The 24,545-nt window shown below is 57.9% G+C and overlaps 1 protein-coding gene across 1 annotated transcript in view; it reads left to right on the forward strand.

Moving 5' to 3' along the window:
- tp53bp1 (tumor protein p53 binding protein, 1) overlaps positions 1–24,545 on the forward strand; it is a 66,089-nt gene that overhangs the window by 25,667 nt on the left and 15,877 nt on the right. Inside the window, exons 9-13 of the mRNA XM_038784054.1 lie at positions 2,748–2,862; positions 10,912–10,997; positions 13,567–13,787; positions 18,824–20,309; positions 23,374–23,493. Coding sequence (XP_038639982.1) covers positions 2,748–2,862; positions 10,912–10,997; positions 13,567–13,787; positions 18,824–20,309; positions 23,374–23,493 — 2,028 coding nt within the window. The remainder of the gene's footprint in view (positions 1–2,747; positions 2,863–10,911; positions 10,998–13,566; positions 13,788–18,823; positions 20,310–23,373; positions 23,494–24,545) is intronic.

Consider the following 24,545-nt stretch of genomic DNA (forward strand, 5'->3'; position numbering starts at 1 on the left):
TCCAAAATCCGACACACACTCGGCCCCAGGCATTTTGGCTGAGGGATTGGTGCTTGACCTGTGTTACTGCCCCGTGTTACTGCCCCGTGTTACTGCCCCGTGTTACTGCCCCGTGTTACTGCCCTGTGTTACTGTCCTGTGTTACTGTCCTGTGTTACTGTCCTGTGTTACTGCCCTGTGTTACTGCCCTGTGTTACTGCCCTGTGTTACTGTCCTGTGTTACTGTCCTGTGTTACTGTCCTGTGTTACTGCCCCGTGTTACTGCCCGTGTTACTGCCCTGTGTTACTGCCCTGTGTTACTGTCCTGTGTTACTGTCCTGTGTTACTGCCCTGTGTTACTGTCCTGTGTTACTGTCCTGTGTTACTGCCCCGTGTTACTGCCCCGTGTTACTGCCCCGTGTTACTGCCCCGTGTTACTGCCCCGTGTTACTGCCCCGTGTTACTGCCCCGTGTTACTGCCCCTGTGTTACTGCCCTGTGTTACTGCCCCGTGTTACTGCCCCGTGTTACTGCCCCGTGTTACTGCCCCGTGTTACTGCCCCGTGTTACTGCCCCGTGTTACTGCCCCGTGTTACTGCCCGTGTTACTGCCCCGTGTTACTGCCCCGTGTTACTGCCCTGTGTTACTGCCCTGTGTTACTGCCCTGTGTTACTGCCCTGTGTTACTGCCCTGTGTTACTGCCCTGTGTTACTGCCCTGTGTTACTGCCCTGTGTTACTGCCCTGTGTTACTGTCCTGTGTTACTGCCCTGTGTTACTGCCCTGTGTTACTGCCCTGTGTTACTGCCCTGTGTTACTGTCCTGTGTTACTGTCCTGTGTTACTGTCCTGTGTTACTGTCCTGTGTTACTGTCCTGTGTTACTGTCCTGTGTTACTGTCCTGTGTTACTGCCCTGTGTTACTGCCCTGTGTTACTGCCCTGTGTTACTGCCCTGTGTTACTGCCCTGTGTTACTGCCCTGTGTTACTGCCCTGTGTTACTGCCCTGTGTTACTGCCCTGTGTTACTGCCCTGTGTTACTGCCCTGTGTTACTGCCCTGTGTTACTGCCCTGTGTTACTGCCCTGTGTTACTGCCCTGTGTTACTGCCCTGTGTTACTGCCCTGTGTTACTGCCCTGTGTTACTGCCCTGTGTTACTGCCCTGTGTTACTGCCCTGTGTTACTGCCCTGTGTTACTGCCCTGTGTTACTGTCCCTGTGTTACTGTCCTGTGTTACTGTCCTGTGTTACTGCCCTGTGTTACTGCCCTGTGTTACTGCCCTGTGTTACTGCCCTGTGTTACTGTCCTGTGTTACTGTCCTGTGTTACTGTCCTGTGTTACTGTCCTGTGTTACTGTCCTGTGTTACTGTCCTGTGTTACTGTCCTGTGTTACTGTCCTGTGTTACTGCCCTGTGTTACTGCCCTGTGTTACTGCCCTGTGTTACTGACTGTGTTACTGCCCTGTGTTACTGCCCTGTGTTACTGCCCTGTGTTACTGTCCTGTGTTACTGCCCTGTGTTACTGCCCTGTGTTACTGCCCTGTGTTACTGTCCCGTGTTACTGTCCCGTGTTACTGTCCCGTGTTACTGTCCCGTGTTACTGTCCCGTGTTACTGTCCCGTGTTACTGTCCCGTGTTACTGCCCCGTGTTACTGCCCCGTGTTACTGTCCCGTGTTACTGTCCCGTGTTACTGTCCCGTGTTACTGTCCCGTGTTACTGTCCCGTGTTACTGTCCCGTGTTACTGTCCCGTGTTACTGTCCCGTGTTACTGTCCCGTGTTACTGTCCCGTGTTACTGTCCCGTGTTACTGTCCCGTGTTACTGTCCCGTGTTACTGTCCCGTGTTACTGCCCCGTGTTACTGCCCCGTGTTACTGCCCCCGTGTTACTGCCCCGTGTTACTGCCCCGTGTTACTGCCCCGTGTTACTGCCCCGTGTTACTGCCCCGTGTTACTGCCCGTGTTACTGCCCCCGTGTTACTGCCCCGTGTTACTGCCCCGTGTTACTGCCCCCGTGTTACTGCCCCGTGTTACTGCCCCGTGTTACTGCCCCGTGTTACTGCCCCGTGTTACTGCCCCGTGTTACTGCCCCCGTGTTACTGCCCCGTGTTACTGCCCCGTGTTACTGCCCCCGTGTTACTGTCCCGTGTTACTGTCCCGTGTTACTGTCCCGTGTTACTGCCCCCGTGTTACTGCCCCCGTGTTACTGCCCCCGTGTTACTGCCCCCGTGTTACTGCCCCCGTGTTACTGCCCCCGTGTTACTGCCCCGTGTTACTGCCCCCGTGTTACTGCCCCCGTGTTACTGCCCCCGTGTTACTGCCCCCGTGTTACTGCCCCCGTGTTACTGCCCCGTGTTACTGCCCCCGTGTTACTGCCCCCGTGTTACTGCCCCCGTGTTACTGCCCCGTGTACTGCCCCCGTGTTACTGCCCCCGTGTTACTGCCCCCGTGTTACTGCCCCCGTGTTACTGCCCCGTGTTACTGCCCCCGTGTTACTGCCCCCGTGTTGCTGCCCCCGTGTTGCTGCCCCCGTGTTACTGCCCCCGTGTTACTGCCCCCGTGTTACTGCCCCGTGTTACTGCCCCGCGTTACTGCCCCGCGTTACTGCCCCGCGTTACTGCCCCGCGTTACTGCCCCCGCGTTACTGCCCCCGCGTTACTGCCCCCGCGTTCCTGCCCCGCGTACCTGCCCCGCGTACCTGCCCTGCATTTCTGCCGTGCTTGAGAATGTATCCACCTTGCCCAATGACCATCCTCTTGCTCTTTTCCCCTCGCAGGTCGCAGCGGAGAAACCCCTGTGAGAAATGAAAGCGTTTTGTCAGCTCCTGTCGATCGTCTGCAGGTTCTTCATTTCTCTGGGCAGCAAACACTGGTACACGAGAGTCTCTCGGAGTAAGTGTTGGCAGTAACTGAGCTCGGAATACCGTCGCTGTGTGAAATCTGCCTCTGTCGTATCGGTAGGGTCTGCGCGATGCTTCAGATTGAATATAGCCATTCTCATAGTGAAGTCCCTCCAGAGCCATGCCTGCTATTATCTCTGTAATGTCCTCCAGCCCAACACCCTCCCAGATGTGTTCCCCCAATTCCCAGCCCCTTGCACAGGCCTGATCTCAGCCCCTCCACCATTGGCGTGTGTGGCTGTTTGGCTCGGTTGCTGGTTGGCTGGTGTGGATCAGATTGGTGTCAAGAATAGGGTCCGATCGCCGTTCTGGCTGGGTGGGTTTATTCCAGCATACCTGCTCCCTGCTCGCTCTACCCACTCCGCCCCACTGCCCTGGTTGCTCTATCCACTCAGTCCCACTGCCCTGCTCGCTCTATCCACTCCGCCCCACTGCCCTGCTTGCTCTATCCACTCCGCCCCACTGCCCTGCTCTCTCTATCCACTCAGTCCCACTGCCCTGCTCTCTCTATCCACTCAGCCCCTCTGCCCTGCTCGCTCTATCCACTCCGCCCCACTGCCCTGCTCTCTCTATCCACTCCGCCCCACTGCCCTGCTCTCTCTATCCACTCCGCCCCACTGCCCTGCTCGCTCTATCCACTCCGCCCCACTGCCCTGCTCTCTCTATCCACTCTGCCCCACTGCCTGCTCGCTCTACCCACTCCGCCCCACTGCCCTGCTCTCTCTATCCACTCAGTCCCACTGCCCTGCTCTCTCTATCCACTCAGTCCCACTGCCCTGCTCTCTCTATCCACTCCACCCCACTGCCCTGCTCTCTCTATCCACTCCGCCCCACTTCCCTGCTCTCTCTTTTCTTCCGTAACTCCTGCAAGTTTTTAACTTTGGAGTATTTATCCAGTTGGTGAATCAGCTTCCACCGGCAGCGCCCCGGAGCGGCGGAGCCCCGGAGTGGCGGACCCCCGGGTGGGGGGTCACTCTTTTGGGGATATTATTCATGGGAGGGATGGGGGGAATGTTCTTTTGGAGGGGCTACTGTCCAATGGGACGGAGAGCGATTGCTGCTGCGTGCGCTCCTTACCAATAGCGAGCGTGTTGTGGGACTCTGCAATGGGCGCTGCCTGATGGTTCCGCGCGGCCATTTTGGACATGAAGTGGGCTATTGTTGGTGTGGATTGTCGATGGTCCTGCAATCCCAGTTTTGGACCTGACCTCTGCCTGCGAGGCTGGGACTGAGGAGTCCATTCAATCCCCGTGCCTGATCTGTCTATCCCCCCCTCCCGGCGGGCGAGCCCATCATACCCTTGTCTGACAAAGGGAAAGGCCATGAGCTATTTGACCATGGTGTGCGTCACAGCACAGGTGATCCCGCTGCCTTGGCTCGGCTGAGCAAATTAAACACTGACTGGGTGCCCAGCCTGAGTCTAGCCTCCTGTCTGGTAAATTTGTGACCGTGTGCAATGGTGTGAAGTAGGAGCTTACATATTGTCAGGACTGTTTAACAGTCCCGCAGCTGTCCAAGGGGAGGTCCTCTTGTCTCCTTCCCCCCCCCCGGCTTTCCTCTGCAGTGGCTTCTCAGACCCTCTGTCTCTCCAGCTTCAGCGAGCAGTGTGACTGAGGGATAGAGGGGTGAGGGGGAGAGAGGTGAGGGGGTGTGTAGGGGGGATAGAGCGAGCAGGGCAGTGTGACTGAGGGATAGAGGGTTGAGGAGGGGTGAGGGGGAGAGAGGTGAGGGGGTGTGTAGTGGGGATAGAGGGGGGATAGAGCGAGCAGGGCAGTGTGACTGAGGGATAGAGGGTTGAGGAGGGGTGAGGGGGAGAGAGGTGAGGGGGTGTGTAGGGGGGATAGAGCGAGCAGGGCAGTGTGACTGAGGGATAGAGGGTTGAGGAGGGGTGAGGGGGAGAGAGGTGAGGGGGTGTGTAGTGGGGATAGAGGGGGGATAGAGCGAGCAGGGCAGTGTGACTGAGGGGTGAGGGGGAGAGAGGTGAGGGGGTGTGTAGGGGGGATAGAGCGAGCAAGGCAGTGTGACTGAGGGATAGAGGGGTGAGGGGGAGAGAGGTGAGGGGGTGTGTAGGGGGGATAGAGCGAGCAGGGCAGTGTGACTGAGGGATAGAGGGTTGAGGAGGGGTGAGGGGGAGAGAGGTGAGGGGGTGTGTAGGGGGGATAGAGCGAGCAGGGCAGTGTGACTGAGGGATAGAGGGTTGAGGAGGGGTGAGGGGGAGAGAGGTGAGGGGGTGTGTAGTGGGGATAGAGGGGGGATAGAGCGAGCAGGGCAGTGTGACTGAGGGGTGAGGGGGAGAGAGGTGAGGGGGTGTGTAGGGGGGATAGAGGGGGGATAGAGCGAGCAAGGCAGTGTGACTGAGGGATAGAGGGTTGAGGAGGGGTGAGGAGGTGTGTAGGGGGGATAGAGGGGGGATAGAGCGAGCAGGGCAGTGTGACTGAGGGAAGAGGCTTTTTGAGGAGTCTGCTTTAAAGACAGGCAAGGCCTCATTCTGAAGGCTCCTCCTGCGCCTGTAAGCAGCTCCTGCCATCGCCATGGGAGATTCACTGGTTCCTCCATTGGCTGTGGCTCATTGTCCTGGAGCGTTGGATCCTTACCTGGGCTTGGCCGGGGGCACGGGGGGGGGGGGGGGGGGGGGGGGGGGCTTCCGGAGGGTCCTCTCCTACACCCCCTCACCCCTCCCACGCAACCCCTCCCCCACTCCCCCCTCTGGGGGCAGTATTGAGGGAGCACTGCACTGCAGGATGTGATGTTAAAGCAAAGCCTTTAGGAGCTTGTGTGGGAGGGTGGGCAGAACATTGTCCCTTTACGGTGAACCTCCCTGAGGTCACGTAACCAAGTGAGCGTCTGTCACTCCGATATTCCCATCAGTCACTTCGTGTTGTGTCTGACTATTCTGAAACTGCAGATAGTAGAGAGCACAAAAAACACCTCCGTTTATTAATGTTGCGGTTATTTACTGCAGTGTGCAGGCAAACTCAGTTCAGTGCACTGTGTGTCTGTGTGTGTCTGTGTGTGTCTGTGTGTGTCTGTGTGTGTCTGTGTGTGTCTGTGTGTGTCTGTGTGTGTCTGTGTGTGTCTGTGTGTGTGTGTGTGTGTCTGTCTGTGTGTCTGTGTGTGTCTGTGTGTCTGTGTGTGTGTGTGTGTGTGTGTGTGTGTGTGTGTGTGTGTGTGTCTGTGTGTGTGTGTGTGTGTGTGTGTGTGTGTCTGTCTGTGTGTGTCTGTGTGTGTCTGTGTGTGTGTCTGTCTGTCTCTAATTGCGGTAAATGATAACTGTTGAGTATTGGGAAGGTATTCCGTGGGTATTGTGTTCCTTGTTGCTATGTTACGGCTGGTGAATTCAATTCCCTGCTCCTGCCTGGGACATATCCTTTGTTGCTGGGTATCGCAGGGGCTGCTAGCCAAGTGACTGGAGTGTTTATTGTTTGGTTGGAGGATGTTGATGATCACTGGGAGATGCAGATTAACCGTCTGAGCGCTGATACCCATTATTAGCTTGCTCCTGGATCAAAGAAGACCTGCTACAATGTGTGTCCCCCCCCACCCCGGCCCAGATACCCTCCCGATTGAGGGATTGTCCATTTTGCAGGATTATTCATGGTTGGAGATGATGTGTTTGATGGCCGCACATTAATTACTGCGTCAGAGGAATGAGCGATACAATCTGGGAGCTGCATTGGGAGATCCTTGACTGATGTCAAATCCCCTTCTCTCCGAGGGGCAGCATGGTGGCACAGTGGTTAGCACTGCTGCCTCACGGCATCGAGGACCCGGGTTCGATCCTGGCCCCGGGTCACTGTCCGTGTGGAGTTTGCACGTTCTCCCCGTGTCTGCGTGGGTCTCACCCCCACAACACAAAGATGTGCAGGGTAGGTGGATTGGCCACGCTAAATTGCCCCTTAATTGGAAAAAAATAATTGGGTACTCTAAATTTATTTTAAAAAAAACAAATCTTCCCTTATAATGGGAAACCCATCCATCCTTCTAATCATACAGCAACTTGCATTTCTATAGCACCTATTAACAGAATAAGAGGACTACAGGAATGTTATCAAACATGTCTGGTTTGATAGGGGCTCGTTTAGCACAGTGGGCTAAACAGCTGACTTGTAAAACCAGCCTCCCCGAACAGGCGCTGGAATGTGGCGACTAGGGGCTTTTCACAGTAACTTCATTGAAGCCTACTCGTGACAATGAGCGATTATTATTATGTCAGCAAATGGCACGAGGAGATATTAGCAAAGGGGTTTGAGAGAGTTTGGGAGGTGCAGGGGCTTCTGGGGAGAATTCTAGAGCTGAGGCCCCAGGCAGCTGGAGGCATGGCTGCGTTGACGGAGTGATTTAAAATTAGGATGAGGCTGGGATTGGGGGGAAGTAGACTTTTTGCGGGGGGGTGGGGCAGCACATCAGCACAGTGGTTAGCACTGTTGCTTCACGGCTCCAGGGTCCCAGGTTCGATTCCCGGCTTGGGTCACTGTCTGTGCGGAGTCTTCACCTTCTCCCCGTGTCTGCGTGGGTTTCCTCCGGGTGCTCCGGTTTCCTCCCACAAGTCCCGAAAGACGTGCTGTTGGGTGAATTGGACATTCTGAATCCTCCCTCTGTGTACCCGAACAGGTGCTGGAATGTGGCGACTAGGGGCTTTTCACAGTAACTTCATTGCAGTGTTAATGTAAGCCTACTTGGAACAGTAAAGATTGTTAAGATTATTATTATTATGTTGGAGCAGGTTATAGTGCAGATGAAATGTAGGGACTAATGAACTCTACATAGATGGTCTGCACCAACCCTCGGAAAGAACCCCCCACCCAGGCCAACTCCCTTGCCCCATCCCCATAACCCCACCTAACCGAGACACAACCCTAGACACTAATGGGCAATTCAGCACGACCAATCTACCTAACTTGGACTGTGGGAGGAAACCGGAGCACCCGGAGGAAACCCATGCAGACACGGGGAGAACGTGCGAACTGCACACGGATAGTGACCCAGCGGGGAATCGAACCCGGGATCCCTGGCGCTGTGAGGCAGCAGTGCTAACCAGCGTGCCACCGTTCGCCCCCGAGAGCAGCAGAGCTTGGGCTGACGTCTACTTGGCAGAGGTGGAAGAATGGGAGTTGGTACAGCGGGTGTGTGTGTGTGTGAATCACCGAGTGTAGTGCCGGCACGGGTGAGGGTTTCAGCAGCTGAAGGACTAGGAGGCGGAGGCCGGTCGAGTGGCAGTACAGAGCTGGAATGTGGGTTTGGCAGCTCGGCTCCGAGTCAGACAGGAGGCTGGTTGGAGACGCTGGAGCCTTGCCCAGTGACCAGGCAGAGGGATGGAGCGGATGGCCAGGACACAGACAGGAGGCTGGTTGGAGACGCTGGAGCCTTGCCCAGTGACCAGGCAGCGGGATGGAGCGGATGGCCAGGACACAGACAGGAGGCTGGTTGGAGACGCTGGAGCCTCGCCCAGTGACCAGGCAGAGGGATGGAGCGGATGGCCAGGACACAGACAGGAGGCTGGTTGGAGACGCTGGAGCCTCGCCCAGTGACCAGGCAGCGGGATGGAGCGGATGGCCAGGACACAGACAGGAGGCTGGTTGGAGACGCTGGAGCCTTGCCCAGTGACCAGGCAGCAGGATGGAGCGGATGGCCAGGACACAGACAGGAGGCTGGTTGGAGACGCTGGAGCCTTGCCCAGTGACCAGGCAGCAGGATGGAGCGGATGGAGCGGGATGGAGCGGATGGAGCGGGATGGAGCGGATGGAGCGGGATGGAGCGGATGGAGCGGGATGGAGCGGGATGGAGCGGATGGAGCGGGACACAGACAGGAGGCTGGTTGGAGACGCTGGAGCCTCGCCCAGTGACCAGGCAGCGGGATGGAGCGGGATGGAGCGGGATGGAGCGGATGGAGCGGGATGGAGCGGATGGAGCGGGATGGAGCGGGATGGAGCGGGATGGAGCGGGATGGAGCGGGATGGAGCGGATGGCCAGGACACAGACAGGAGGCTGGTTGGAGACGCTGGAGCCTCGCCCAGTGACCAGGCAGAGGGATGGAGCGGGATGGAGCGGATGGAGCGGGATGGAGCGGGATGGAGCGGGATGGAGCGGATGGCCAGGACACAGAGTTTGTGGTGGGGAACCAAACAGTAATGGCTTGGACCTTCCCGATATTTTGGGGGAAAGGCGAGGAGTTGGGAATTAAGTCTCACAAGGTCCGAAGCAAGATGGGGATGATGACGTCAGCGACCTTGAGCCCGGGAATGTGGCGGAGGCTTTTTGGGCCGAATGCTGAGCGTTGGCCTCGCATAGACATTCTGATCAGTCGGGAGCTGGAATCTTGGACCTGCTTCGCTCGCCCAGGCCCTGGGCCCAACAACAACTCCTTTGTCCTGCTGCCCACTTGGTGCTGTGATGGTAGCACCATGTGGCACCCGAGGACATGGCCGAAAGGTGGTTTATAAAAGCACGTTACTGTTCGGTGGTCTGGGGATGAATTCTAATCATCTGGCTGAGTTTGATGAATGCCGCACAGGTGGAACGTTGAACGTGGGTCCCACACATCGGACAGTATCGGGCACTTCTTCAGAAGGCAGCTTTCTATTTCACCGCTTGGCAGAATGTTGGCCTCAGGCTGCTGGGAGGCAGTAAAAGCACTTTTTTTTTTTAGTTTTGTTTGAGTTCCTGTTATTTTTGGGGTCGGAGGTCGCTGATCGCAGGTATGGGAGCTGAACGAGGCAGCTACTTGGGGAGGAGGCAAGTGATTGGACAGTTCCTGGAGTGGCGATCACGCGATTTCCCGCTGCCAATGGTCGCGTTCCGCTTGCCCGCTGACGGGCGCCCGACACACCCTCCTGGCGACCCCCCCCCCCCCCCCCCCGCAACGCCGCCACTTCCGGCAGCCAATCAGAAAGCAGACCTGCCCATCAATATGCAATCGGATTATTTTTCACTGTCGGTCCAACCTTTCCCCAAATCTATTCTTTGTCCAATAAACGAAAGTGCTCAATGAAAATGAAGCACGTTTCATATTTCTTCTGGGTTTTACTGATGGGTTAATCTTCCGTTTATCGGGCGGCATGGTAGCACAGTGGCTAGCACTGTTGCCTCACAGCGCCAGGGTCCCGGGTTCGATTCCCGGCTTGGGTCACTGTCTGCGCGGAGTCTGCACGTTCTCCACGTGTGTGCGTGGGTTTCCTCCGGGTGCTCCGGTTTCCTCCCACAGCCCAAAGACGGGCAGGTTAGGTGGATTGGCCGTGCTAAACTGCCCCTTCGTGTCCAAAAAGGTGAGGTGGGGTTTAGTTTTTAAAAATAAATTTGGAGTACCAATTATTTCTTTTCCAATTATGGGGCAATTTAGCGTGGCCAATCAGCCTAACCTGCACATCTTTGGGTTGTGGGGCGAGACCCACGCAGACACGGGGAGAATGTGCAAACTCCACACGGACAGTGACCTGGGCCCGGGATCGAACCTGGGACCTCACGCTGTAATCCCAGTGCTAACCACTGCGCCACCGTGCTGCCCCGGGGTTACGGTGATAGGGTGGAGGTGTGGGTTGATGTCTGATGCTCTTTCCAAGGGCCGAACGGCCTCCTTCTGCACTGTAAAGTCTACGATTCTATGGTTTGTTTGTGGAGACTCAGACTAAGGGAAAGGTCTTCCCAGCAGCAGATCGGACAAGGCTGAAGGGACGTGGGATGTGAGGAGGAACAAAACCCTCTTTCTGTGGGGGGAAGGAGGGGGGTGTGTGCTTGAAGGAAATAAGCCTACCCGGAAGGTTGGGGTGGGGGGGGGATGCCACGGTGACTGGGCGGGGCTATGGGACTGACTGAACTGCACCACAGGGGGCTGGCATGGGAACAGTGGGCTGAATGGCCTCGATCTGTGCTGTAAATGACTATTGAGGCAAAGGTCATTGCTGGCCCCTTCCCACCACCCCTCAAAGGCCGGTGTGGGTGTTGAGCTGGTGCAGGCCTGTGTGATGAGCTGTCTGCCTGGCTGTTTTGATTATTGAAAGATTAATATCTGCCTGTGATTTCTGATAATGCACGGTCTCTTTTCCAGAGGCTCCATCGATGTCATTGATCCATCTCAGGAAGCCTTTGGAGCAACTCCCATCATTGTCCCCAACAGCCCAACGGAGCCAGCAGGTGAGGGGGGGGGGGGGGGGGGGGGGGGTAATGGCCGAGGGATTGTGTTAACCTGTAGCTTTCAACCCGGCGTTAACTGCCATTCGGAAGATTGTTCTTATTTTTTTTCAATGTTTCCGATTAAGGGCCAATTTAGCGCGGCCAATCCACCTCGGCTACACATCTTTTTAAATTGTGGGGGTGAGACCCACGCAGACACGGGGAGAACGTGCAGACTCCGCACAAACAGTGACCCAAGCCGGGAATCGAACCCGGGTCCCTGCCGCTGTGAAGCTACAGTGCTAACCACTGTGCCACCGTGCCGCCTATGTTGTATCTGCATTTGGGATATGATGCGATGCTCTAGGTCTGCAATGGTGCAAGTGCCAAAACGCTTCACTCCTGTAATCAGTTTCAATTTAAGTCGTCACCCTAGAGTTCCTCATTAGACCAATGCTACCTGTTGAATTTCATTCGGTTGAACCTTACCCGTTCTTTTCACGTTGGAATATTGAGGTTGATGATGGTTATAATAGTTACTTAGCAAAGTTTGTGCTCAACAAGGTTAGGACTGTAGGGAATGAGGGAATTCAGCTATTTTAATGCCTGTGTAGAATCTTTCCCAGGACAGGTACAGCACGGGGTTAGATACAGAGTAAAGCTCCCTCTACACTGTCCCCATCAAACACTCCCAGGACGGGTACAGCACGGGGTGAGATACAGAGTAAAGCTCCCTCTACACTGTCCCCATCAAACACTCCCAGGACAGGTACAGCACGGGGTTAGATACAGAGTAAAGCTCCCTCTACACTGTCCCCATCAAACACTCCCAGGACAGGTACAGCATGGGGTTAGATACAGAGTAAAGCTCCCTCTACACTGTCCCCATCAAACACTCCCAGGACAGGTACAGCACGGGGTTAGATACAGAGTAAAGCTCCCTCTACACTGTCCCCATCAAACACTCCCGGGACAGGTACAGCACGGGGTGAGATACAGAGTAAAGCTCCCTCTACACTGTCTCCATCAAACACTCCCAGGACAGGTACAGCATGGGGTTAGATACAGAGTAAAGCTCCCTCTACACTGTCCCCATCAAACACTCCCAGGACAGGGACAGCACGGGGTTAGATACAGAGTAAACCTCCCTCTACACTGTCCTTATCAAACACTCCCAGGACAGGTACAACACGGGGTTAGATACAGAGTGAAGCTCCCTCTACACTGTCCCCATCAAACACTCCCAGGACAGGTACAGCACGGGGTTAGATACAGAGTAAAGCTCCCTCTACACTGTCCCCATCAAACACTCCCAGGACAGGTACAGCACGGGGTTAGATACAGAGTAAAGCTCCCTCTACACTGTCCCCATCAAACACTCCCAGGGCAGGTACAGCGTGGAGTTAGATACAGAGTAAAGCTCCCTCGACACTGTCCCCATCAAACACTCCCAGGACAGGTACAGCACAGGGTTAGATACAGAGTAAAGCTCCCTCTACATTGTCCCCATCAAACACTCCCAGGGCAGGTACAGCACGGGGTTACATACAGAGTAAAGCTCCCTCTGCATTGTCCCCATCAAATACTCCCAGGACAGGGACAGCACGGGGTTAGATACAGAGTAAAGCTCCCTCTACATTGTCCCCATCAAACACTCCCAGGACAGATACAGCACGGGGTTGGATACAGAGTAAAGCTCCCTCTACACTGTCCCCATCAAACACTCCCAGGACCCGTGTCTGCGTGGGTTTCGCCCCCACAACCCAAAAATGTGCAGAGTAGGTGGATTGACCATGCTAAATTGCCCCTTAATTGGAAAAAATAATTGGGTAATCTAAATTTAAAAAAAAAACACTCCCAGGACAGGGACAGCACGGGGTTAGATACAGAGTAAAGCTCCCTCTACATTGTCCCCATCAAACACTCCCAGGACAGATACAGCACGGGGTTAGATACAGAGTAAAGCTCCCTCTACACTGTCCCCATCAAACACTCCCAGGACAGGTACAGCACGGGGTTAGATACAGAGTAAAGCTCCCTCTACACTGTCCCCATCAAACACTCCCAGGACTGGTACAGCACGGGGTTAGATACAGAGTAAAGCTCCTCTACACTGTCCCCATCAAACACTCCCAGGACAGATACAGCACGGGGTTAGATACAGAGTAAAGCTCCCTCTACACTGTCCCCATCAAACACTCCCAGGACTGGTACAGCACGGGGTTAGATACAGAGTAAAGCTCCCTCTACACTGTCCCCATCAAACACTCCCAGGACAGGTACAGCACGGGGTTAGATACAGAGTAAAGCTCCCTCTACACTGTCCCCATCAAACAGTCCCAGGACTGGTACAGCACGGGGTTAGATACAGAGTAAAGCTCCCTCTACACTGTCCCCATCAAACACTCCCAGGACAGGTACAGCATGGGGTTAGATAGTGTGCCAGACCTGTTGAAATGGTGGCTGGGGGGGGGGAAAATCTGTTTGGCCTAAGATAATAAAAATATAATTGTTGCAAAAGGAAATGAGAGAGTGTGTACAGACTACGAAATGCTGGCTGTGATAAATATTTAACCTCACATCCTTGCAGCAGAAGAGCCAATGGATACCTCCCTGCCGCCCGCAGACATCAGCCAATTGGGAAAAGACCCATGTGAAGAGGAAGAGCCAATGGAAATGGACCAACCCGTGGAGCAGACTGAGCCAGCTCCTTTCCGAGGCCCACAGTCATCGACTCCAGTGTCTGTGACGGTTCCCGCTTTCACCGCAGGATCCTTGGTTCCCGTTCCGACACCTCCGGAGTTATCCCATGTAAGTGATCTGGGTTCCTTTCGGGTTCAAGAAACCTCATTGGCCCTGAATTTTCTGGAGCGGAATGTCAGCTTCAGTAGCAGAGAGATGGTGAGATTACAGGATTATAAATCTCCTCATTGGAAAGATATTTAATGCTGTTCAATCCTGTTTCATTCTGGGCACAGCGCTCCCTTAGTCCTGCAGCGCTCCCTCAGTCCTGCGGAGCTCCCTCAGCCCTGCAGCGCTCCCTCAGCCCTGCAGCGCTCCCTCAGCCCTGCAGCGCTCCCTCAGCCCTGCAGCGCTCCCTCAGTCCTGCGGAGCTCCCTTAGTCCTGCAGCGCTCCCTCAGTCCTGCGGAGCTCCCTCAGCCCTGAAGCGCTCCCTCAGTCCTGCGGAGCTCCCTCAGCCCTGCAGCGCTCCCTCAGCCCTGCAGCGCTCCCTCAGCCCTGCAGCGCTCCCTCAGCCCTGCAGCGCTCCCTCAGCCCTGCAGCGCTCCCTCAGCCCTGCAGCACTCCCTCCGTCCTGCAGCGCTCCCTTAGTCCTGCGGAGCTCCCTCAGCCCTGCAGCGCTCCCTCAGCCCTGCAGCGCTCCCTCAGCCCTGCAGCGCTCCCTCAGCCCTGCAGCGCTCCCTCAGTCCTGCGGAGCTCCCTCAGCCCTGCGGAGCTCCCTCAGTCCTGCAGCGCTCCCTCAGTCCTGCAGCGCTCCCTCAGCCCTGCGGAGCTCCCTCAGTCCTGCAGCGCTCCCTCAGTCCTGCAGCGCTCCCTCAGCCCTGCAGTGCTCCCTCAGACCTGCAGCGCTCCCTCAGCCCTGCGGAGCTCCCTCAGTCCTGCAGCGCTCCCTCAGTCCTGCAGCGCTCCCTCAGTCCTGCAGCGCTCCCTCAGTCCTGCGGAGCTCCCTCAGTCCTGCAGCGCTCCCTCAGTCCTGCAGCGCTCCCTCAGTCCTGCGGAGCTCCCTCAGTCCTGCAGCGCTCCCTCAGTCCTGCAGCGCTCCCTCAGCCCTGCGGAGCTCCCTCAGCCCTGCGGAGCTCCCTCAGTCCTGCAGCGCTCCCTCAGCCCTGCACCTCTCCCTCAGTCCTGCGGAGCTCCCTCAGTCCTGCACCTCTCCCTCAGTCCTGCAGCGCTCCCTCAGTCCTGCGGAGCTCCCTCAGTCCTGCAGCGCTCCCTCAGCCCTGCACCTCTCCCTCAGTCCTGCAGCGCTCCCTCAGTCCTGCAGCGCTCCCTCAGCCCTGCAGCGCTCCCTCAGTCCTGCAGCGCTCCCTCAGTCCTGCAGCGCTCCCTCAGTCCTGCAGAGCTCCCTCAGCCCTGCGGAGCTCCCTCAGTCCTGCGTAGCTCCCTCAGTCCTGCAGCGCTCCCTCAGCCCTGCAGCGCTCCCTCAGCCCTGCAGCGCTCCCTCAGCCCTGCGGAGCTCCCTCAGTCCTGCGTAGCTCCCTCAGTCCTGCAGCGCTCCCTCAGTCCTGCAGCGCTCCCTCAGCCCTGCAGCGCTCCCTCAGCCCTGCGGAGCTCCCTCAGTCCTGCGGAGCTCCCTCAGTCCTGCAGCGCTCCCTCAGCCCTGCGGCGCTCCCTCAGTCCTGCAGCGCTCCCTCAGTCCTGCAGCGCTCCCTCAGCCCTGCGGAGCTCCCTCAGTCCTGCAGAGCTCCCTCAGTCCTGCAGCGCTCCCTCAGTCCTGCAGCGCTCCCTCAGTCCTGCAGCGCTCCCTCAGCCCTGCGGAGCTCCCTCAGTCCTGCGGAGCTCCCTCAGCCCTGCGGAGCTCCCTCAGTCCTGCGGAGCTCCCTCAGTCCTGCAGAGCTCCCTCAGCCCTGCAGCGCTCCCTCAGCCCTGCGGAGCTCCCTCAGTCCTGCGGAGCTCCCTCAGCCCTGCGGAGCTCCCTCAGTCCTGCGGAGCTCCCTCAGTCCTGCGGAGCTCCCTCAGCCCTGCAGCGCTCCCTCAGCCCTGCAGCGCTCCCTCAGCCCTGCGGAGCTCCCTCAGTCCTGCGGAGCTCCCTCAGTCCTGCGGAGCTCCCTGCAGCGCTCCCTCAGTCCTGCAGCGCTCCCTCAGCCCTGCGGCGCTCCCTCAGTCCTGCAGCGCTCCCTCTGCCCTGCGGAGCTCCCTCAGTCCTGCGGAGCTCCCTCAGCCCTGCGGAGCTCCCTCAGCCCTGCAGCGCTCCCTCAGTCCTGCAGCGCTCCCTCAGTCCTGCAGCGCTCCCTCAGCCCTGCGGAGCTCCCTCAGTCCTGCAGAGCTCCCTCAGTCCTGCAGCGCTCCCTCAGTCCTGCAGCGCTCCCTCAGTCCTGCAGCGCTCCCTCAGCCCTGCGGAGCTCCCTCAGTCCTGCGGAGCTCCCTCAGCCCTGCGGAGCTCCCTCAGTCCTGCGGAGCTCCCTCAGTCCTGCAGAGCTCCCTCAGCCCTGCAGCGCTCCCTCAGCCCTGCGGAGCTCCCTCAGTCCTGCGGAGCTCCCTCAGCCCTGCAGCGCTCCCTCAGCCCTGCAGCGCTCCCTCAGCCCTGCGGAGCTCCCTCAGTCCTGCGGAGCTCCCTCAGTCCTGCGGAGCTCCCTGCAGCGCTCCCTCAGTCCTGCAGCGCTCCCTCAGCCCTGCGGCGCTCCCTCAGTCCTGCAGCGCTCCCTCTGCCCTGCGGAGCTCCCTCAGTCCTGCGGAGCTCCCTCAGCCCTGCGGAGCTCCCTCAGCCCTGCGGAGCTCCCTCAGTCCGGCAGCGCTCCCTCAGTCCTGCGGAGCTCCCTCAGCCCTGCAGCGCTCCCTCATTCCTGCAGCGCTCCCTCAGTCCGGCAGCGCTCCCTCAGTCCGGCAGCACTCCCTCAGACATGCGGCGCTCCCTCAGTCCGGCAGCGCTCCCTGAGTCCTGCGGCGCTCCCTCAGTCCTGCAGCGCTCCCTCAGTCCTGCGGAGCTCCCTCAGTCCTGCAGCGCTCCCTCGGTCCTGCATCTCTCCCTCATTCCTGCAGCGCTCCCTCAGCCCTGCACCTCTCCCTCAGCCCTGCACCTCTCCCTCAGCCCTGCAGCACTCCCTCAGTCCTGCAGCGCTCGCTCAGTCCTGAAGCGCTCCCTCGGTCCTGCGGAGCTCCCTCAGCCCTGCAGCGCTCCCTCATTCCTGCGGAGCTCCCTCAGCCCTGCGGAGCTCCCTCAGCCCTGCGGAGCTCCCTCAGTCCTGCGGAGCTCCCTCAGTCCTGCAGCGCTCCCTCGGTCCTGCATCTCTCCCTCATTCCTGCAGCGCTCCCTCAGCCCTGCACCTCTCCCTCAGCCCTGCAGCACTCCCTCAGTCCTGCAGCGCTCCCTCAGCCCTGCACCTCTCCCTCAGCCCTGCAGCACTCCCTCCGTCCTGCGGAGCTCCCTCAGTCCTGCGGAGCTCCCTCAGTCCTGCGGAGCTCCCTCAGTCTTGCAGCGCTCCCTGAGTCCTGCAGCGCTCCCTCAGACCTGCAGCGCTCCCTCAGACCTGCAGCGCTCCCTCAGACCTGCAGCGCTCCCTCAGACCTGCAGCGCTCCCTCAGACCTGCAGCGCTCCCTCAGACCTGCAGCGCTCCCTCAGACCTGCAGCGCTCCCTCAGACCTGCGGCGCTCCCTGAGTCCTGCGGCGTTCCCTGGGTCCTGCGGCGCTCCCTCAGTCCTGCAGCGCTCCCTCAGACATGCGGCGCTCCCTGAGTCCTGCGGCACTCCCTGAGTCCTGCGGCGCTCCCTGAGTCCTGCGGCGCTCCCTGAGTCCTGCGACACTCCCCCGGTACTGCGACGCTCCCCCGGTACTGCGGCACTCCCCCCGGTACTGCGGCACTCCCCCGGTACTGCGGCACTCCCCCGGTACTGCGGCACTCCCACGGGTACTGCGGCGCTCCCACGGGTACTGCGGCGCTCCCCCTGGTACTGCGACACTCCCCACGGTACTGCGACCCTCCCCCGATACTGCGACGCTCCCCCGGTACTGCGGCACTCCCCGCGTACTGCCGCGCTCCCCCTGAATTGCGGCAATCCCCCCCAGTACAGCGACACTCCCCACGGGTACTGCGTCGCTCCCACGGGTACTGCGGCACTCCCCCCGGTACTGCGTCGCTCCCCCCGGTACAGCGACACTCCCCCCCGGGTACTGCGTCGCTCCCACGGGTACTGTGGCACTCCCCCCGGGTACTGCGGCACTCCCCCCGGTACTGCGGCGCTCCCCCCGGTACTGCGGCGCTCCCACCGGTACTGCGTCGCTCCCCCGGGTACTGCGGCTCTCCCCCCGGGTACTGCGGCGCCCCCCCCGGTACTGCGGCGCTCCCCGCGGGTACTGCGACACTCCCCCCGGTACTGCGACACTCCCCCCGGGTACTGCGACACTCCCCCCCGGGTACTGCGGCGCTCCCCCCGGTACTGCGGCGCTCCCCGCGGGTACTGCGACACTCCCCCCGGGTACTGCGACACTCCCCCCGGGTACTGCGACACTCCCCCCGGGTACTGCGACACTCCCCCCCGGTACTGCGACACTCCCCCCGGTACTGTGGCACTCCCCCCGGTACTGTGGCACTCCCCCCAGGTACTGCGACACTCCCCCCGGTACTGTGGCACTCCCCCCGGGTACTGCGGCACTCCCCCCGGGTACTGCGACACTCCCCCCGGTACTGTGGCACTCCCCCCCGGTACTGCGGCTCTCCCCCCGGTACTGTGGCACTCCCCCCGGGTACTGCGTCGCTCCCCCGGGTACTGCGTCGCTCCCCCGGGTACTGCGTCGCTCCCCCGGGTACTGCGTCGCTCCCCCCGGGTACTGCGTCGCTCCCCCCGGGTACTGCGTCGCTCCCCCCGGGTACTGCGTCGCTCCCCCCGGGTACTGCGTCGCTCCCCCCGGGTACTGCGGCGCTCCCCCCCAGGTACTGCGGCGCTCCCCCCGGGTACTGCGGCTCTCCCCCGGGTACTGCGTCGCTCCCCCCGGTACTGCGGCGCTCGCCCCGGGTATTGCGGCACTCCCCCCGGTACTGCGGCGCTCCCATGGGTACTGCTCACCATGGTTCCTTTGTGCCATATTTGTAAATTGGATGGCAGTTTTATCAGTGAAATCATTTCTTTGGCGGGTGAAGTATTCACTATTTTTAATACTTATTTTTGAAGGATATCTTTCTGCCAACTCCAAGCCTGACGGAAAATACCAGCAGCGCCGAAGGGGTTAAACCCAAACTAGCTCACACGAGGAATCTCTCCAAGCCGCCCGAGGCACTAACAGACGAGGAGGCGGAGGGAGAGAAGCAAATACCGGAAAGGACGAGGAGTTCAGATATCGGATTGACAAAGCGGGATGAGGGGGCGGGGGAGCCGTTTGATTTGAAGCTGTCGGCCAGCGAATGCATGCAGCCAATGGACACGGGCGAGTGCGCGCCCTCTGTCGCCGAGGACAGCGAAGCGACACAGATTGAAGAAGGAGCCAGCGCGGAGGCGGAAACCGCCCAGGAAGGTCAGCTGGAAGAAACCCGGAGCATTCGGCTCCAACTCACGGAGGGAAGCCAAGTGCAGACCCCTCGTGCCCCTGAAGCTACGGCTGACGATTCCGCTGAGGGAGCTGCTGACGAGCCCGCGGATGGGTTCCCAGCGGGCGAAGCCTCGAGCGGACCCAAGCTGTCGGATCAAGCAGGGGGGCCGCCATCTCCGTATCGGGAACCACTAAACCGTCTTCGTCGGAATGCCTCATCCCAAGGGCACGGAGGTTTGCCCAAGGATATTTTAGTGGTAAAAGAAGGAATTGTTAACGAAACGCCAATGGATGAGGCCGTGAGTGGACCAGGGTCCCAGAGCCTTGATGAACACGCTCCGGAAGAGGAGGATAGAGGGATAGTCCCAGAAGCCTCTCTCAATCCTGAAGTTTCGCAATGCCAAACGCAATCTGTAACACTCCATGAAGAAGCAGAGCCAAAGGGAGAAGAGGAACCAATGGAGGAGGAGATCAGTGAGTCATCCGAAATTATCAGATTAAAGGGAACCATTAATGAAGGGAGGGCTCCCGTACTTGCAAATCCAGACAGTTCCCAGCCCGAGCACCCCCTCACCACAGGCGCTGATTACTTAGACAACAAAGTCCTTTACATCGAGGAGGAAAAGGCTTCCGAGAACTGCGAGGCCATTGGCCAGAGCCCAAGGGAAGGTGGCAAGCCGAGCGTGGCCGCAGAACAGAAACCGGTGGCAAAACTTCCCGAATCGCCGGGAAAAACCTGCCTGGTGTCTCCGGGAAACCAGGAAGGTTCCAGGGCTGACTCCCAACTGTTAACGTCGCCTGCTGCTGAGGGGACAGACCCTGGGAAAGAACTGCAAGCAGAATTGGTCATCAAGATGCAAGCCGCCGACCAGAAGACCTTCCCAGAACAGAAGGGCCTGGGCGGCCAGAGTGGAGCCGCCCCAGGACAAGAGGTGAAAGACCTGGGAGGACAGAACCACCAACAAGAGGTTGAGGAATTCGCCAAACCCGGTAGCCTTGACCGGCCTGTGGCACCTCCAAAGCCAGAGGGACTCGGTCAGCTGGAACCTGATGCGCCGGCTCGGAAGAAAGGAGTTATCGGCCTTCAACAATCAGAACCATCGGTCAAGAGTCTTCTGGACAGTTCTGGCGGTGGGTACTCGAGTAAGGTCCACGTTAGTGCTGCCTGAATGTTATAATATTGGATTGAAGGCAGGAGAACCACATTTACTTTGTTGAAAGTCGATGCCAAGTAGGGTAACAAGGTTACCTTGGTAGAAAAGGTCAAAAAGGTGAGTTGAAACCAGATGCAATAACTGGGTGATGGCTGGAGGTTGCAGAGAGTTAAACAAAACTAATGGGATAGCATCAACCTTCTCTTGCTGTCCGCCTCCCCTCACCACCCAGACAGGGAGAAGGGGCAGTGATACTCTGGGAGATTGGAGGTGTTGTGAATTGCTAGAGGGGTAGAGGATCTGATCCAGTGGATGGAAGGCGATGGGCCCACAGTTAGTTACACAACCGTTTGACCATTGCAAGACCAAACTACACATTCTTACAAGCTGTGGCATTGGGCGCCGAATCTACTTCAGCCGTGGGGGTTGTCGAACCCTCTCATGGAATTTAAGGTATAGAATTGAGGTAAAGGCACAGGCTCATTGAACAACTTTGTGTGGAGTTAGTGCCGTGGACCAACTGCTGGGATAATGGCCGCCATACTTTAATGCAAGAAGGAGGCTGTCGTGCTGTCACTGGGCTAGTCACCCGGAGCACGATCTGGGGACCCGGGTTCCAATCCCACCACAGCAGATGGTGAATTAAAACTCTATTGATGGGGCAGCACGGTGGCGCAGTGGTTAGCACTGCTGCCTCACGGCACCGAGGTCCCGGGTTCGATCCCGGCCCCGGGTCACTGTCCGGGTGGAGTTGACACATTCTCCCCGTCTCTGCGTGGGTCTCACCCCCACAACCCAAAGATGTGCCGGCGAGGCGAAATTGCCCCTTAATTGGACAAAAGGAATTGGGTACTCGAAATTTATTATTAAAAGATAAATAAAACGCTTGATGACCCGGAAACCATTGTCGTAAAAACCCATCTCATTCACTAATGTCTCCTTGGGGAAGGAAATCTGCCGTCCTTGCCCGGTCTGGCCTACATGTGACTCCAGACCCACAGCTTTGCGGTTGACTCTTAAATTATATTCCCCCCCCCCCTTCAGCTATGGAGAATGGCTAAATAATTAGGTACCTGAGACACTGGGGCCATGACTCCTTTGGACACCAGGGGTCTTTAGGGAGCAGGCGAGGCGGCAGATGGCTTGGTCTTGATCATAAGAACTAGGAGTAGGGACTTCAGCCCCTCGAGCCCACTCCCCCATTCATGGCTGATCTCATCTCAGCCTCAACTCCACCTTCCTGCCCACTCCCCATAAACCTTCATCGCTAATTAAAAATATATCCATCTGCTCACTGGGATAGAAAATTCCATATTCCCAACCCTTGGAGTGAAGTAATTCCTCCCCATTTTAAATCTGCCACCCCCTTAGCCTAAAACTGTGGCCTCTCGTTAAAGGATCGTTCCGGCTCGAAGGAAGCCCCCCTTCCATTTAGGGGCAGCACGGTAGCATTGTGGATAGCACAATCGCTTCACAGCTCCAGGGTCCCAGGTTCGATTCCCCGCTGGGTCACTGTCTGTGCGGAGTCTGCACGTCCTCCCCGTGTGTGCGTGGGTTTACTCCGGGTGCTCCGGTTTCCTCCCACAGTCCAAAGATGTGCAGGTTAGGTGGATTGGCCATGATAAATTGCCCTTAGTGTCCAAGATTGCCCTTAGTGTTGGGTGGGGTTACTGGGTTATGGGGTTATGGGGTGGAGGTGTTGACCTTGGATAGGGTGCTCTTTCCAAGAGCTGGTGCAGGCTCGATGGGCCGAATGGCCTCCTTCTGCACTGTAAATTCTATGTCTATCTATGATGTCCAACAAGGAAAAACATCTGCTCTACATCTACCCTGTCAATCCCCTTCAGCATCTTAGATCTCCTCTCGTTCTCCGAAGCTCCAGAGAGTGTAGGCCTCAACTACTCGATCTCTCTCCATAAGGCAAGTCCTTCATCCCGGGAATCAATCCAATGAACCCTCTCTGAGCCTCCTCCTAACGCATTCATATCCTTCCTCGAGTAAAGGGACCATCATTCTGTGCAGAACTCCAGTTGTGGTCACGCCACGGCTGGTTTAGCTCAGCGGGCTAGACAGCTGGTTTGTGAAGCAGGACAAGGCCAGCAGCGCGGGTTCAATTCCCGTACCGGCTGAGAATTCTGAATTCATCCTCAGTGTACCCGAACAGGCGCCGGAATGTGGCGACGAGGGGATTTTCACAGTAACTTCATTGCAGTGTTAATGTAAGCCAACTTGTGACAATAAAGATTATTTACATCTGCAATGCCCTATACAGTTGCAACGACACTTCCATGCTTTTATCCTCTATTCCATTAGCTATGACTGCCAAAATTCCATGTGCCTTCCTTATTACCTGCTGCACCTGCGTACTAACTTTCTGTGATTCATGCACGAGGGCACCCAGATCCCTCTGCACTGAAGCCCCCCCCCCCCCCCCCCGCCAATGGCTTCAGCACCCTTCCTCTTCTCTTGTGCTTCCCCCCCCCCCCCCCCCCCCCCCCCGGGTTGCGCAGTCCTTTGGTTCCCCATCTAACTTCTCTCCCCCCCCTTGCTTACTCCTCGTTGCTGGCCTCAAACAGGTTTTGGAACAGGCTGACGGACTGCCCCCAAGTCTCCAGGAAACTTCCTCCGACCCTCGGATGGCGTACTTAACCTTCTCCAGGTGGAGAAGTTCCCTAGAGGTCAGCGAGGCAGTCTGCAGCTTTGGGTGGTGCTGCCGATCGCCAGCCGAGCAGGATAATAAGTTGCCTCTTTATTCCTCCGATCAGAATAGATAACACCTCACTTGTCCGTGCCCGCTTGCAAATCTCTCATTCCCTCGTTGTAACTTGGCTTTCCCACCTATTGCGAGGGGCTCTGAGACAATATAGGGCCGAATTGTGTTTAGACGAGCCTCTTTGGGGCTAAAGTAAGGAAGAGCAAATGGGAAGCTAGGAAGATTTGAGGTAGTGATGGTAGTTTATGTTTGGCAGGGTACTGGCAGTAATGGTGCATTCCTCTTTAGAGTTGTGACTCTTTAGGGCTAACGCTGTTTTTCTCTGCAGAAATCCCCTTTCACTTCACGCTGCCCAAGGAAGGTGATGTTATTCAGCCGATAAGCAGTGGAACCCCACTTCTAACCGGCAGGTTGCTGAAGCAAGGCCCGAGGCACAGCACCCCTATTGGTAGGTTCTGAGAGATGCGTGATCTGACCAAGTATTGACAACACGGGGATACAGGCCATTGGGCCCAAATGCTCTGTGCTGGCACTTACCCTCCACACGCGCCTCCCCTCTCACAACTTCATCCCAGCCCATCAGCATCATCTACTGTCCCTGCCTCCCTCGGGCGTTAGTCTGGCTTCCCCTGATCCCTACTGTTCTCTTCAACCACACTTCCTGTGGGAGTTGATTTCCACATTCCCACCACTCTCCGGGCGAAGAGCTTTCTCCTGAATTCCTGATGGGATTTATTAGTCTTGTATCCATGTTCCCCTGTGGTTCTGGTCGCGCGCTCGCTGACTCGAGAGGGAGAGAGCGAGAAAATGTCTCCTCGTCTATCCTGTTGAGCCCGTCTCCCAGGCCACTAGGGACCATAAGACATGGGAGCAGAATTAGGCCACTCGGCCCATCGCGTTCAATCATGGCTGGTATTTTTCCAATCTCTATTCTCCTGCCGTTGCCCCATAACCCCTGATCTCCTTTTTCTTAAATAAATTTAGAGTGCCCAATTATGTTTTTTCTAATTCAGGGGCAATTTTAGCGTGGCCAATCCACCTACCCTGCACATCTTTGGGTTGTGGGGGGCAAAACCCACGCAGACACGGGGAGAATGTGCAATCTCCACACGGACAGTGACCCAGGGGCCGGGATTCGAACCCGGGTCCTCAGCGCCGCAGTCCCAGTGCTAACCACTGCGCCACATGCCCCCCCCCCCCCGGATCCCCTTATTAATCTTCAAAAGAGTGGCCAGTGGGGGTCTTTCTTTGTGCGCCTGAGAGGGCTTTACGCGGACCCTGCTATTGACGCCCCACCCCAGAGGTAGCCCCTCTGACGGGGCAGCGCTCCCCGGTCTTGAGCCGGGCGTGTCAGCATAGACTTTGCGTTCGAGACTCTGGTGCGAGACGTGTGCCCAGTGGCGAGCGTGTTACCGGGGTGCTGCCGCTGCCGACAAGCCCACGTTCTAGCCTCCGGGTTTCCTTTGAGAGGCGAAGGAATCCGGCGTTCGCTGCAGCCCC

The sequence above is a fragment of the Scyliorhinus canicula genome, chromosome 24, assembly GCF_902713615.1.
Source record: "Scyliorhinus canicula chromosome 24, sScyCan1.1, whole genome shotgun sequence".
Lineage (NCBI taxonomy): Eukaryota > Metazoa > Chordata > Chondrichthyes > Carcharhiniformes > Scyliorhinidae > Scyliorhinus > Scyliorhinus canicula.